Source organism: Stomoxys calcitrans, chromosome 4, assembly GCF_963082655.1.
Source record: "Stomoxys calcitrans chromosome 4, idStoCalc2.1, whole genome shotgun sequence".
Classification (NCBI taxonomy): Eukaryota; Metazoa; Arthropoda; class Insecta; order Diptera; family Muscidae; genus Stomoxys; species Stomoxys calcitrans.
Genome location: NC_081555.1, coordinates 168,524,965 through 168,541,325, shown reverse-complemented (window position 1 = coordinate 168,541,325; position 16,361 = coordinate 168,524,965). Strand labels below are relative to the sequence as shown.

The window sequence follows — 16,361 nt, the reverse complement described above, 5'->3', positions numbered from 1 at the left end:
GATATAGCTGCCATATATGCCGATCTGCCGATAAAGGGCCTGAAGCCCATAAAAGCTTTATTTTTCAACCGATTTCGCTGAAATTTGAAAATTTGAATAGTTTTACACATCCTAACATTGGATTTAAATGTGGTTCTGATCGGACTATATTTAGATATAGCTGCCATATAGACCGATCTGCCGATAAAGGGTCTGAAGACTATAAAACCTTTATTTTTTAACCGATTTCGCTGAAATTTAAAGCTGTGAGTAGTTTTACGCCTCCCAACATCGGACCCAAATATGGTTCCAATCGGACTATATTTATATGTAGTTGCTATAGAGCCCGATCTGCCGATAAAGGGTCTGAAGCCCACAAAGCTTTATTTTTTAATCGATTTCGCTGAAATTTAAAGCTGTGAGTAATTTTACGCTTCCCAACATCCGATGTAAATATGGTTCAGATCGGACTACATTTAGATATAGCTGCCATACAGATCGATCTGCCGATAAAGGGTCTGAAGGCCAAAAAACCTTTATTTTTTAACCAATTTTGCTGAAGTTTAAAGCTGTGAGTAGTTTTACGCCTCCCAACATCGGATCCAAATATGGTTCCAATCGGACTATATTTAGATATAGCTGCCATACAGATCGATCTGCCGATAAAGGGCCTGAAGGCTATAAAACCTTTATTTTTGAAACGATTTCGCTGAAATTTAAAGCTGTGAGTAGTTTTACGCCTCCCAACGTCCGACCTAAATATGGTTCAGATCGGACTAAATTTAGATATAGCTGCCATATAGATCGATCTCCCGATTAAGGGTCTGAAGTCCCTAAAATCTTTTTTTTTACCGATTTCGCTGAAACTTGAATCTGTGATTAGTGCCACTATGGACAAACATTTTTTCAGTGCAGTAACAGTTTCGGTTTGTTTCATAATTCCAAGTAATATATTCTTATAACTTTAATGAAAATATTTTAAGATGCTACCACCAAATCTTTAATAAATACGCAATTTTGTTTATATAAAAAAAAAAAAAAAAATTTGTTATTAAAACGATTGGTGTGCAAACAATTTCATTTAGTACACCCTTGCATATTAACATAAGTCCACAAAATATTTTATTTAAACGAAAAATATGTAATTCTAATTAGAAATAGTTCGTAGTTGTATAGATAGTTGAGGCGTTAAAAGAACTCATTAACTCCCACTTCAACTAAAACTCAGAATCGGAACAACTAAATGCGTGCTAAGTTCGCCCGGGCCGAATCTTGGGAACTCACCACCATGGATTCTGTTAAAAAATGTATACAAAAACAAGTACAAAAGTCGTCAAGTTCGTCCGGGCCGAACTTTGGACCAGCCATGTTTGCCTACTTTGGCAATAAATATGGTTGCCCAAAAAGTAATTGCGGATTTTTTAAAAGAAAGTAAATACATTTTTAATAAAACTTAGAATTGAACTTTAATCAAATATACTTTTTTTACACTTTTTTTCTAAAGCAAGCTAAAAGTAACAGCTGATAACTGACAGAAGAAAGAGTTCAATTACAGAGTCAAAAGCTGTGAAAAAATTTGTCAACGCCGACTATATGAAAAATCCGCAATTACTTTTTGGGCAACCCAATAATAGGTATTTGATAGTAGAAAACGAATTTTATCCAATCCAATTGCGAGGCCAAGTCATTGGGCGTCGTCTCATTCCAAAAACTCTCCAAACCAATGGCAATTGGGGCTCAAATATAAGAAATTTGAGAGTAGTGCACGATGCTGATATTTTTTCAGGGCTAAGTGTGTGGGTGGCCAACCCACCCTACATACCCCCAAACTGGACATATTTGTGGATTATGCCAAAAAGGGGGCTCAAATCTGACTTCGGTTTTATGGCTAAGTGTTTTAGGGAGGCCTCACCTCATAAACTCCCCCTTAACCACACATATATACCGCCTATAGCAATATGTAGCTCAAATGTGGTTTTTTCGAGAAGGATATGAATCTGATATCCACTTTTGGGGCAAAGGGTTTGGCTACTCCAATACACCATCAAAACCAAGAGAATGAAATAAATCTAATATCCAAACTTTGATGGGCGGACCCTCCACTTACCCTTTTTTCTAAAATGCCAGTTCTCGGAGATAAGTAAAATAGGGAGATCGTTTTATAAGGGAGCTGCATTAGGCCAAACCCGATTCCACTTTCGTTCCATTTTCGACACGTATGTTAAAGATCATCAGAGAAGCCGTTGTACATACAATTTCAGCTATGTTGGATAATAATTGCGCCCTCTAGTCGCTCAAGAAGTCAAGTCCCCAGATCGGTTTATATGGCAGCTATATCAGGTTATGGACCGATTTGAACGATTCTCAACACAGTTGTTGAAAGTCATAACAAAACACGTTATGTAAAATTTCAGCCTAATACGATAATAATTGCGTCCCCTAGAGGATCAAGAAGTCAAGACCCCAGAACAGTTTATATGACAGCTATATCAGGTTATGGACTGAGTTGAACTATTCTTAACACAGTTGTGGAGAGTCATAACAGAACACCTCATGCAAAATTTCAGCCAAATCCGATAATAATTGCGTCCTCTAGAGGCTGAAGAAGTCAAGACTCCAAATCGGTTTATATGGAAGCTATATCAGTTTATGAACCGATTTCAACCATGCTCAACACAGTTGTTGGAAGTCATAATAGAACACCTCATGCAAAATTTCAGCCAAATCGGGTGAGAATTGCGCTCTCTAGCGGCTCAAGAAGTCAAGATCCAAGATCGGTTTATATGGCAGCCATATCAAAACGTGGACCGATATGACCCATTTACAATCCCAACATACCTACACTGATAAGAAGTATTCGTGCAAAATTTCAAGCGGCTAGCTTAACTCCTTCGGAAGTTAGCGTGCTTTCGACAGACAGACGGATGGACGGACGGACATGGCTAGATCGACTTAAAATGTCTTGAAGATCAAGAATATATATACTTTAAGGGGTCTCAGACGCATATTTCGAGGAGTTACAAACAGAATGACGAAATTGGTATACCCCCATCCTATGGTGGAGGGTATAAAAAATTGAAATTTTGCTTCGCCGATCATGAGTAAAGTGGTGCTAGGTGACGTATAAGCAACAAAAAGTCTTTTCCATGACGTATACGCACGAGTCATTCCTTGATGATTGTTAAAGGATTCATATTCTTCCCAATTCTTGCCAAAAATGCACTTATTTACATGACGTCTAGTGTTTATATCCAATTCGGACACTTGTGTCTATTTATATAGGTGTGTATGCAAGCAAGCAAATACTCTACTCCTAAACACATTTACCTAGAAGGAATGTTTAAAATGAACGACAAATACTTGTAGTTGGTACTCTAATGGCAACCAGCCATGGTAGCTAAATTCTCAGCAAGGAGAAGCAAAAGCAAGAAAGCTTTTTGTGGTGCACCAATGGGACCACGTTATGTCCCTCCAGCTATCATACCATACACAAACACACACACACAAACGTATACCCACAAACGCACACGCAGACATCCAGAAAACCCAACCACGCCAGCCAGCCGCACACATCTGCGATTGACTCAAAATGAGACAACTCATAGAGGGACCATAAGAGAAGTGCCGAACCCGTTAGTTAGAGCCGACCCATATACACAAAGACAAAAGCACACACACACACACGCACACACACACTCATAAATCCACCCACTTACACTAATACATAATGAGACATTCGCCAGCTCATTCTTATACATACATTCACGATATTGTGTTGGTATTGTGGCCAAAAGGATATGCTCCTTCAGCTGTGTGTCTGTGTGCATGACGAATGCCAACGTCTTAGCGCGACATATATTTGTGCCAGTATGTGTTAATGTAAATGTTTAAGAGTGCAGTCAGTGTATATGAGTGTTTGTATGTACAGCCGTGTGTGGTTGAATGAGTAATTTTGGTGGCGGTGACGGTGGCGCTAGCGGTGACTTCTGTACGTCTCCATGTCTTTCTCTTAACATTCAACGAGTGCTCACATTGAGCGTCCCATTTGTGTTTGGTTAGTTGTTATTACCTCTGTCGAGTTCGGCTTGGAGTTCGTTTGTATGTGCCAGGTATGAAACGAATGAAAACCCGACCCCAAAACTGACACCATCGTGGCTAACCCTTTATAGCACTAAGGTTTCCTTACAGGACCACATATTTAGGTTTTAGTGGGAGTGCAAGTAAAGCCACACTACCATTTGCAAACTCTGGTCTCAACACAGTCCACACACTTACGCACGCACTAACATGCACACCCATTTAAGCCTCAACTCATTCACAGAGTAGCAAACTCTCGCACACATTTACCATGAGTAGTTACTCGTTTGCTAGCCCCAAATGCAAATGAAGCTTTTCCCTTTGTCCTGAGTTTGTGTGTGACTGTCTATGTAGTGGTCTCTTCTTTCGTTTCGTTTTTCAAGTATGTAGTTGTGTGCTTTGCCAGCTGCTAAGACATGGCAAGCCAAAACTGCAATCTTATGGATCCACATTGGTGGCCAACAAAATAACCAAAAATATAAGAAAAATACACACAAAACAGAAACCAAGAAATATTGCTCCACAAATGGCGACATTGACTTAATTAAGGTTTTACTTTAACATACAGAGAGAATAATGGCTGACTAAGGAAATTTATCAAAGAGTTGATATGGGAAATTTAAACGAATTTGTAATGCATTGTTGATTTCGATATGAGTTTTACCTACAGAAATGGTTAAATACACAGAAAAAAAATAATAATCGATTTCAATTACGAAATTAATTGATCTAGTTAAGTTTTTAATTGAAGCTGCTTTAATCACTAAAATGATAATATTAATCACCGTTTTAGAAAAAGGAGTGAAAAAATTTTCAATTAAAAAACACTGTATATTTAATAAATAATTAATTAAAATTTTTTAATTGATCCAATTAAAAAAATGATTAAAATTTTTTAATTCATCCAATATTCATCTTCAAAGACAGAACTTACCCAGACTATGGATAAACAAGTAAAAGGGCATAAAGGTCGGCCGGGTCGAACTGGATACCCACCACCTCAGGTACAGTCGGGCCTCGATTATCCGGCAATCGATCATTCGGGAACCGCCATTATCCGGGATAGACAAGATATTTTAAAAATATGTTATTGCTTCGATTATCTATAACTACCTCAATTATCCGGCAGTATAAGCACACTTAACCATTATATTTGAATAACTAAGCGAAATGAGAACAAGTAAGAGCGTGCTTAGTTCGGCCGGGCAGAATCTTATATACCCTCCACCATTGATCGCATTTGTCGAGATCTATGCGCGGTATCTCTTTTTAAACAAACATAGAATATTGAATAAGATCTGTTATGCTATTGGAGCTATATCAAGTTATAGTCTGATTAGGACCATAAATGAATGGTGATCATTGTAGAAGTCATTGTGTAATATTTCAGTTCATTCGGATAAGAATTGCGTCTTGTAGGGGCTCAAGAAGCAAAATCGGGAGATAGGTTTATATGGGAGCTGTATTAAGCTATTGATCGATTCAGACTATAACAGACACGTATATTGAAGGTCATGAGAGAAACTGTTCTACAAAATATCAGCCAAATCGGATGAGAAATGCGCCCTCTAGAGGCTCAAGAAGTCAAGACCCAAGATGGGTTTATATGGCAACTATATCAAAACATGGATCGATTAAAACCATACTTAGCATAGTTGTTGGAAGTGATACCAAAACACTACGTGCAAAATTTCAGTTAAATCAGATGAAAATTGCGCCCTCTAGAAGCTCAAGAAGTCAAGACCCAAGATCGGTTCATATGGCAGCTATATCAAAACATGGACCGATGTAAACCATACTTAGCGTAGTTGATGGAAGTGATACCAAAACACTGCGTCCAATTTCAATAAAATCGGATAAGAATTGCGCCTTCTAGAGGCTCAAGAAGTCAAGACCCAATATCGGTTTATATGGCAGCTATATCAAAACATGGACCGATTTGGCCCATTTATAATACCAACCGATCAGAATACCAAAAATTTCAAGCGGGTAGCTTTACTCCTTCGAAAGTTAGCGTGCTTTCGACAGACAGACGGACGGACGGACAGACGGACGGACAGACGGACGGACGGACAGACGGACGGACGGACGGACAGACGGACGGACAGACGGACGGACGGACAGACGGACGGACGGACAGACGGACGGACATAGCTAGATCGACTCAAAATGACATGACGATCAAGAATATATTTGGGGTCTCAGACGCATATTTCGAGTTGTACAAACAGAATGACGAAATTAGTATACCCCCATCCTATGGTGGAAGGTATACTAAATCAGAGATGATAGTTCACTCGTTTTAATTTAATTTTGTGCATTTATGTACATTTTTTAAAGTAAGAATGGTTGTCGAGAAGGATTTAAGGGAAATTCAATAACATGCTCATTGATAAAGGAAATGGATGAAATATTCTACTCAAAATTAAAGATAAGTTCGAAAAATCAAGGACGAAGTCAAATCGGCAGATCTGTTTATATGGGAGCTATATCAGATTATAGACCGATTTTAACCGTATTTGGCACCGTTATTGAAAGTCATAACTTAACACCTTGTGCAAAATTTCTGCCAAATCGAACAAAAATTTGCGGCTTGTAAGGGCTCAGGAAGTCAAATTGGGAGATAGATATATGGGAGCTACATCAGGTTATACACAGATTTGGACTGTACATGACACACTTGTTGGAAGTTATAGCAGAACACTATGTGCAGGATTTTAGCCAAATCGGATGAAAACTGAGGCTTCCAGGTTCTCAAAAAGTCAAATCGGGAGATCGGTTTAAATGGGAGCTATATTCAAATCTGAACCGATATGGCCCATTTGCAATCCTCAATGTCCTACACCAATATTAAGTATCTATGCGAAATTTCAAGCGGCTAGCTTTACGCGTTCGACTGCTATCGTGATTTCGACAGACGGACATGGCTAGTTCGACTCAGAATGTCGAGACGAGACGATCAAGTATCTATATACTTTATGGGATCCCAGACCAATATTTCGAGGTGTTACAACCGGAATGTCAAGATTAGTATATCTCCATCCTATGGTGGTGGAAAAACGTTAGTTATCCTGAGTGATTCATTTCGTGCACGCCTGGTGAGATCCAAGACAATCTCCTTGAGCCGTTTCTTTTGCCACTTTCCTTGCATTCTTGCAAAATAGCCTTTTGTCTAGCATTCCTTCAAAATTGCCACATTCCTGCAAAATTGGATCCCCATGCGATCCAGAGCGGCGGTTATCGATGCTATTTTCACGCTTTTGAAAGAGCCCTCTTAATCCAGAAAGGCCGCCATGGCGTACTCCTTCTATCGAAGAGACGTTTCTTTATTGCTCACCACCCTGTAGGGGGCGCTGCAATCTTTTTATACAACTTTGTCCAAATTGTCACTAACAATGCAGCAAAATGTGCATTTAATTCATACACACTCAAATCGAGTAAATAAATGTAAAAAAAGACGACGACCATAATGATGATGATGATGATGATGGAGACAAGGAGGTCCTCAACTCCCAAGGAAAAGAAGAATACCAAAAGCAACAACTTGGTTAGACCAAAACTAGTGATTGCCCGAATGTGGTGGCCATATAGAGCCAAATAATGGCGTCTTTTGGTGTAAACCAAGAATGGTTGGTTGCTTGGTTGGATGGCTGGCTGGCTGGCTAGATGGCTGGTAGTGGCTTCAATCCCAAAAAAAAAAAAATTTTTTTTGCAAACTATTTACTAACACATAGTCACCAACAAATACACAGAAAACGCAATATGCTTACATTTAAATATCCACAATGTCTATGAGAGTTTGTCTCTCATTTGTGTATGAGAGAGAGAGTATGAGTAAGATGTACACACGTGTCCCTAATCGGGACCTGTAGACCAAGGCTGTAAGGCCAAGTTTAGCCGAGTAGATGTGTCTTGGCCAAAATGTGTGTTTTTGTGTATATGTGGGTGTTTCCTTTTCGGTTTTTTTTATGGCTGTTTAGGTGTTTTTTGTTTTGGTTGGCTTTGGTTCTAAAAAAAATGTGCTTATGTGGCAAAATTGTGGAAACAGCTGCGAATCGGGCGAATCTGAGTTGTGGAGGTTAAGGAAAGAGAGCCCAAAGAAAAGAGATGGCACTAATGAGAGTAACAAAGATTCGAGTGAGAGGGTTTTGTTTTTTTCCCCAAATCTGTAAATGGGTTTTCCTTCCAGTTGTCTAGGTTTGTGCCTTCGCCATTGCCATAGTCTTAAACTATTTTTGGAATACCATGAAAAGGCAAACCTGGGTGTGGAATATGGCTGCCATGGGTTATGCTCAAAACATATTTGGGTGTATATGGGTATGTGTGTGGAATATATGCCTGTGCGGTCTTTTGCCGGCGGTAGAGCATCAACCAAAAATGAGCGGCCAAATATTGGTCTTTATGTGGCTTGTTCGTATTTTGCCCCTGTTCCTACACTTCCTATGTATCAGCAATGTCTACAACTTTTCAAGATTCTGTGCTATGATAAGTTATTTTTAAGGCTTTAGTATTCGAAAAATGCTTATTTGACACTTTTTCTTCTTGCAGGCTTTGCCCACCATTTGGTGGGCATGCATACCCATCAACATGCACCGGATTGGCGAACTTTGGGAGGAAGTCATGCAGCGGCCTTGGGACGTCCAGGATTTCCTCATGGCAGCCCGTTCTTTCATCATCAACCTGCAGCATTTCCAGGACATGTTGGTGGTCTGGATCGGCAAGGATTAAATCGAATGGGAGGTAAGTGGAGGCTACGAAAGCAGGATATAAAAGTGAGGAATTACCTTGGTTATGTGGTAACATGTGTAAACGTGTTATTTTCGACTGGGCCGAATCTTGGGAACCCACCACCAGGGATTCTTCTAAAATATTTACAAAATATAAACTTGGAGGTCACCATGGCACAGAGGTTAGCATGTTTAGCGGTGGTTATCCCCTTTCTAATGCTGGTTACATTTGTAAGGTATCCTACCATGTTACAACTTCTCCTCCAAGTGCTATCGCAATGCGGCACTCCTTTCGGACTCGACATAAAAAGGGTAGTTGAAGTAACTTTACTTAGGGAGAGGGTAGTTTTAGTACCTTTACCTTACGGAAAGGGTAGTTTTAGTACCTTTAGTTTTAGTACCCTCTTTTAAACAAAAGGATAGTTTTTGTATTCTTTCCTTAGGGGAAGCATAGCTAGTAGCCTTTCCTTAGGAAAAGGATAGTTGATGTACCTTACCATACGGAAAGGGTGGTTTTAGTACCATTTTCTTAGGAAGACAATAGTTTTAGTACCCTCTTTTAAGCGAAAGGGTAGTTTCAGTATTCTTTCCTTGGGGAAAGGGTAGTTAGTAACCTTTCCTTATAGTGGTTTTCGAACCCTTCTCATAGAGAAAGGGTAGACTTAGTACCCTTTTCCCATTCCATAGGGAAAGGGTAGCTTTTTAATACCCTTTTCTTGAAATAGGGTAGTTTCGGTACACTTTCCTAAGGGAAAGGGTAGTTTCAGTACCCTTTCCTTGATGAAAAGGGTAGTTTTAGTACTCTTTCCTTAGGGAAAGGGTAGTTTTACTACCATTTCCTAAGGGAAAGGGTAATTTTAGTACCCTTTCCCTAGTGGAATGGTAGTTTTATTACCCTTTACTAGGGAAAGGGTAGTTTTAGTACCTTTTCCTTAGCGAAAGGGCAGTTTTAGTACCCCTTCCTTAGAGAAATGGTAGCTTTTTAATATCCTTTTCTAGGAAAAGGGTAGTTTCAGTACCCTTTCCTAAGGGAAATAGTAGTTGTAGTACCCTTTGCTTAGTGGAAGGGTGGCTTCAGAACCCTTTAATTGAAAAATTGTAGTTTCAGTACCCTTTCCTTAGAGAAAGGGTAGTGTTAGTACCCTTTCCTTAGGGAGAGGGTAGTTTAAGCACCATTTCCTTAGGAAAAGGATAGTTTTAGCACTATTTCTGTAGGAAAAGGGTACTTTCCTTAGGGACAGGATAGTTTCATTAAACTTTATTTAAGCAAAGGGTAGTTTTAGTACTCTTTATTTGAGGAAGGGGTATTTGTAGTACCCTTTCCTAAGGTACTTTTAGTACTTTAGTACTACCCTCTCCTAAGGGAGAGGGTAGTTTTAGTACTCTTTCCTAGGGGAGATGGTAGTTTTAGTACCCTTTCCTAGGGTAGAGGGTAGTACCCTTTCCTAAGGCGAAGTGTAGTTTTAGTACCCTTTCCTAAGGCAAAGGGTAGTTTTAGTACCGTTTCCTATGGGAAAGGGTAGTTTTAGTACCCTTTCCTTAGTGGAAGTTTGGTTTTAGTAGGTACCCTTTCCTAAGTGCAGTTTTAGTAGCCCTTCCTTAAGGAAAGGGTAGTTTTAGTACTCTTTATATGGGGAAAAATAGTTTTAGTACCCTTTAATAAGGGAAATGCTTAATTTTAATATCCACTCCTAAGGAAAACAGGTAGTTTTAGTACCCAACCATAAGGAAAAGGTAGTTCTAGTAGCCTCTCCAAAGAAAAGGTTTGTTTTTTACCATTTAATAAAAGAAAATGATAGTTTTATTACCCTCTCCAGAAGGAAAGTGTAGTTTAAGTACCCTATCCTGAAGAAAATTGTAGCTTGAGTACCCTCTGCTAAAGGAATTTGTAGTTTTGATACCCCCTCCTGAAGCAAAAGGCAGTTTAAATCCCCTTTCCTGAGGGAAAATGTGGTTTAAATACCCTCTCCCGAAGGAAGTGGTAGTTTATGTACCATCTCCTGTAGGAGAGGATTGTTAAGTACCCCCTCCTGTAGGAGAGGGTTGTTAAGTACCCACTCCCGAAGAAGATGGTAGTTTAGGTACGCTCTCCTAAAGAAAATGGTAGTTTAAGTACCCTCTCTTGAAGGTAAAGATAGATTAGTTACCCTCTTCTGAAGAAAATGGAAGTTTTAGTATTATTTTTTATGTGAATGGGTAGTTTTGGAATCCTTTTTTTAGGTAATGGGTGGTTTTTGTGCACTTTTCTAGGGAAAAGGTTTTAGTACTCTTTTCTAGGGAAAAAGGGTAGTTTAAGTACCTTTTTCTCAGGGAAAGGTTGTTTTAGTACTCATTTCGTAAGAGATAGTGTGGTTTGAATACCTTTTCTAAAGATATAGGCTTATTTTAGTACACTTTCCTCATGTAGATAGTTGGTTTAGTACACTATCCTTAGGGAAAGTGTTGGTTTAGTACTCTTTTCTAAGAGATAAGGTGGCTGTGGCACTCTTTTTTTAAGAGATAGGTTAGTTTTGGGAACCTTTTTTAAAGGTAAAGGGTAGTTTTAGTACAGTTTATTAAGTAAAAGGGTAGTTTTAGTACCCTTTCTTAAGGAAAAGGGTAGTTTTAGTAGCCTTTCCTAGGAAAAGGGCAATTTTAGTACCTTTTCCTGGGAGAAGGGTTGTTTTAGCACGCTTTCCTAAGAGAAGTGTAGTTTATGTACTAGTTTTTTCACCCTTTCATAAGGAAAACGGTGCTTTTAGTACACTCTCCTTTGGAAAACGGCTGTTTCAGAACCCGTTCATAGAGATATAGTACTATCTTTTCCTAAATATGTTGGTACTTTTAGTAAGGTTTCCTACAGGAAGATTTAGTTTTAGTAACGTTTCCTAAGAGATAGTTCAGTTTTAGCACGCTTTCCTAACAGATAGAGCAGTTTAAGTACCCTTTTGTAAGCGAAATTTTGATTTAACTGACCTTTCCTATCAGGTATGGTGATTCCTATGAGAAAAGGTGGTTTTCGTAACTCTTTCTAAGGGAAATAATTGTTTTAGTACTCTTTTCTATGAGATGGGGTGATTTTAGTACCCTCTTCTAAGGGATGGGGTAATTTTAGTATCCTTTCTTAAAAGACAGGTCAGTTTTAGTACCCTTTCCTAAGAGATAGTTCGTTTTAGTATACTAAGAGATAGAATAGTTTTAGTACCTTCTCCTAAGAGATAAGGTAGCATTAGTAGCCTCTCATAAAGGAAATGGTTGTTTTAGTACTCCTTCCTAAGAGTAAAAGGTACCCCTTCCTAGGGGTTAATTTAAAGCACTTTTCGCTGCATGCCACAAAACACCGCCCATTGTGGGCATTATACTTCTTAGATAGGACTAAAACCAAACAAGTAAGAGCGTGCTAAGTTCGGCCGGGTCGAATCTTATATACACTCCACCATGAAACGCATTTGTCGAGTTCAATGCGCGGTATCTCTTTTTAGGCAAACAAAGAATATTGAATAAGAACTATTATGCAATTGGAGCTACATCAAGTTATAGTTCGATTCGGACCATAAATGAATGCTGAACATTGCAGAAGTCATTGTGTAATATTTCGATTCACTCGGATGAGAATTGTGCCTTGTAGGGGCTTAAAAACCAAAATCGGGAAATAGGTTTATATGGGAGCTGTATCACACGATATAGACACGTATGTCGAATCGGTCATGAGAGAAGCCGTTGTACAAAATTTCTGCCAAATCGGAAGAGAATTGCGCCCTCTAGAGGCTCAAGAAGTCAAGATCCCAGATCGGTTTATATGGCAGCTATATCAGGGTATGTACCGATTTGGGAGATACTTAGCACAGTTGTTGGAAGTCATGACAAAACTCCCCGTGCAAAATCTTAGCCAAATCGATTGAGAATTGGGCGCTCTATGGGCTCAAGTAGTCAAGATCCAAGATCGGTTTATATGACAGCTATACCAGATTGTGAACCGATTTGAATCATACTTGGCACAGTTGTTGGAAAAACACTACATGCAAACTTTCAGTCAAATCGAGCATGAATTGTGCCCTCTAGAGGCTTAAGAAGTCAAGACCCAAGATCGGTTTATATGGCAGCTATATCAAAACATGGACCGATTTGGCCCATTTACAATCCCAACCGACCTACACTAATAAAAAGTATTTGTACGAATGGATGGACAGACGGATGGACAGATGGGCCTACAGACGGACAGACATGGCTATATCGACTTTAGATTACGATCAAGATATATATACTTTATAGGGCCTCAGACGCATGTTTCGAGGTGTAACAAACAGAAAACTTCTCTCCAAAGAGGTGTCGCACTGCGGCACGCCGTTCGGACTCGGTTATAAAAAGGAGGCCCCTTATCATTGAGCTTAAAAAAACTTGAATCGGACTGCACTCATTCATAGGGGAGAATTTTGCCCCTGTTCCTTAGTGGAATGTTCATGGGCAAAATTTGCAAAAAGAATGCCGAAATTAGTACACCCCCATCCGATGGTGGAGGGTATGAAACATCCTGCTTCCTTTTTAAAAATTTATTTAAATTTTTCAGATCACCATCACCACCTATCGCAATTGACGCAATTATCTGCCATAGGAGCAGCGCACAGTACCACCAGCCCTGAAGGTTCACCGACCACAACATCGGCGGGCCTAGCTCATCACTCCTTGACCACTTCCCCGCCCTTGACCACAACCACTAGTGATAATGACAACAATATCGATGCGGGCTTTGAAAGTGATAGCATATCGGTGACTGGATCACCGCGCAAGACATCCTCCATACACGAGGATGATGAACAACGCAGCACTTCACCACCCTTGACACAGGCAGGCAGTGGGGGAGCTTTCACCTCGTTAATACAACGAAGTCCAGCCTTAAGGAAAAATGAATTATTCTCGGGATTTGCATCGAATTTCACACCACCACACTCATTCAATCCAGCCTTGGCTGCTCAATTATTTTTACAAAATCCCCTACTGCCTCAGCCCAGTCAGTGGTTATATACCCAGTTGTATGGCAACTACAATGAATTTCCATGGTTTCGAAATGCCACACCCACACAGGCGCAAGCCATACTCAGTGGTGGAATTGAGCCTAGCACAACAACAACAACCACAACAACAGGGGCAGGTAATCTAGCTTCAGCCAATACTGAAAACTCCACGCATGGGGTAAATTTAATAAAGCGTTGTGTCACCCTGATATCCCATTCCGGCAATGAAGTTGGACGTGCAGGTGCTGATCATATGAAAGCCGCCACAACCAATAGCAGTACTCCTCCACCAGTAACCTCCAGCCGTAGATCTCCTTCACCAGTGGAAACCATAGATTTGGATGAGGTCAGCAATACTTCAAGATCGGCTAGCAGCTCTTATGGACCCATACGTTGCCGCACTCCCAAGTCATCAGATGTATGGCGGCCTTACTAGCAACTGCGTAAAGCCATAGGTCAGGCTTTGGGTTTGAGTATAGGCGAGACAGCGGAAACAGAAATGCCAAACGAAGAAGAAGACGAAGGCCACGAGTTTCATGTGATGTAAACGCGTAGTAGCAGAAATGCGGTAGCAAAATGATTTTAAATGATAACCAGTCGTTGTGAAGAGAAACAGAATGAATTCCATATCTAAAGAGAAAAAAGTTTAAAATTTATTGTAGACCCTAACAACATTGTACACCCTGAATGATACCCCAAAAAGAATCAAAAAATACACCTTTTGTACAGTTGATAATTTTTTCTTTTCTTTAACTTCACACTTGGTACATATATACAAACAAAATATACAAACAAATATAGAGATAAGAGATACATTAAAAGAACATATCGAATTTAAACCAAAAAAAAAAAAAAAATTATTAAAATGATTAAATTTTCTTAACAAAACAAAACGAAAAACCGTGTAATAAACTTTGAAAGAGAAAAGAGCTCAATGGAAAGCGAGCTTCTTATAAACTTTTTTGATTTTAATTGCCCCTGGAATACTTTTGCATCAAATTAAATTTATGAAAAATTATAATGATTATCAATAAAAGTGAAAATTCCTTAATAAATTTCATTTACTTTTTAAGGACAACTCAGATTAGCCATAAGCGGCTGAATGAAGAGCGCAAGTGAAGAATAGTAGGCCAAAGCGGCTTTAAGTTTGGCCGGGCCGAACTTTGGATACCAACCACCTCGGGTCTACATGTAAACCCCCTTTCGTCACAATCCGACGAATATTGGATAACTTACACACCCAAATTTGACGAGGACATTGAGTGGTCTAATAAAACATAAGTCCCTGTTCAATTTTGTAGAACAAAATATTGGTCTTTTTGGCAGATATGTCCAAATAACTGAACCATAAAGGACACGGTTGTCGAAAAGCCTAACATAAGTAACTGTATCAAATTTCAGCGAAATCGGAGAAAAATAAAGCTTTTATGGGCTTCAGACCTCTTATCGACAGATCGGTCTCTATGACAGCTATATCTTAATATAGTCCGATCTGAACCATATAAAGTTTGCATATCGGGAGGTCCAAAACAACTCACTGTTTCAAATTTCAGCGAAATTGGGTGATAAATAAAGCTTTTATGGGCTTCGGACCCCCCATCGGCACATCGGTCTATATGGCAGCTATATCTATATATAGTTCGATCTGAACCACATTTAGGTCAGATGTCAAAAGGCTCAAAACAACTCACTGTTTCAAATTTCTGCGAAATCTGGTAATAAATAAAGCTTTTATGGGCTTCAGACCCCTTATAGGCTGATCTTATATTGGGTTGCCCAAAAAGTAATTGCGGATTTTTCATATAGTCGGCGTTGACAAATTTTTTCACAGCTTGTGACTCTGTAATTGCATTCTTTCTTCTGTCAGTTATCAGCTGTTACTTTTAGCTTGCTTTAGAAAAAAAGTGTAAAAAAGTATATTTGATTAAAGTTCATTCTAAAAAATGCATTTACTTTCTTTTTAAAAATCCGCAATTACTTTTTTGGCAACCCAATATATTATGTAATTTATATATTATATAAAACAAGAAGCATAATCGGGAGATAGGTTTATATGGGAGCTGTATCAAGCTATTGATCGATTCGGACTATATTACACTCATATATTGAAGGTCATGAGAAAAGCCGTTGTACAAAATTTCAACCAAATCGGATGAGAATTGCGCCCTCTAGAGGTTGAAGAAGTCAAGATCCCAGATGGGTTTATATGGCAGCTATATCAGGTTCTATACCGATTTGCACCATACTAGGCACAGTTGTTGAAAGTGATACCAAAACACTACGTGCAAAATTTCAGTTAAATCGGATGAGAATAGCGCCCTCTAGAGGCTCCAGACCCAAGATCGGTTTATATGGCAGCTACATGAAAATATTAACCGATTTGCACCATACTAAGCACAGTTATTGAAAGTGATACCAGAAGTCAAGACCCAAGATCGGTTTATATGGCAGCCACATGAAAATATGGACCGATTTGAACCATATTAAGCGTAGTTGTTGAAAGTGCCAATAAAACACCACGTGCAAAATTTCAATAAAATCGGATGAAAATTGCGCCGTCTAGAGGCTCAAGAAGTCAAGACCCAAG

The 16,361-nt window shown here is 39.2% G+C and overlaps 1 protein-coding gene across 1 annotated transcript in view; it reads left to right on the top strand.

Moving 5' to 3' along the window:
- LOC106086784 (uncharacterized) overlaps nt 1-14,293 on the top strand; it is a 137,983-nt gene extending 123,690 nt beyond the window's left edge. Inside the window, exons 4-5 of the mRNA XM_013251587.2 lie at nt 8,605-8,796; nt 13,330-14,293. Of these exons, the coding sequence (XP_013107041.2) occupies nt 8,605-8,796; nt 13,330-14,210 (1,073 nt within the window). The 3' untranslated portion in view covers nt 14,211-14,293. The remainder of the gene's footprint in view (nt 1-8,604; nt 8,797-13,329) is intronic.
- The last annotated feature ends 2,068 nt before the right edge of the window (nt 14,294-16,361 follow it).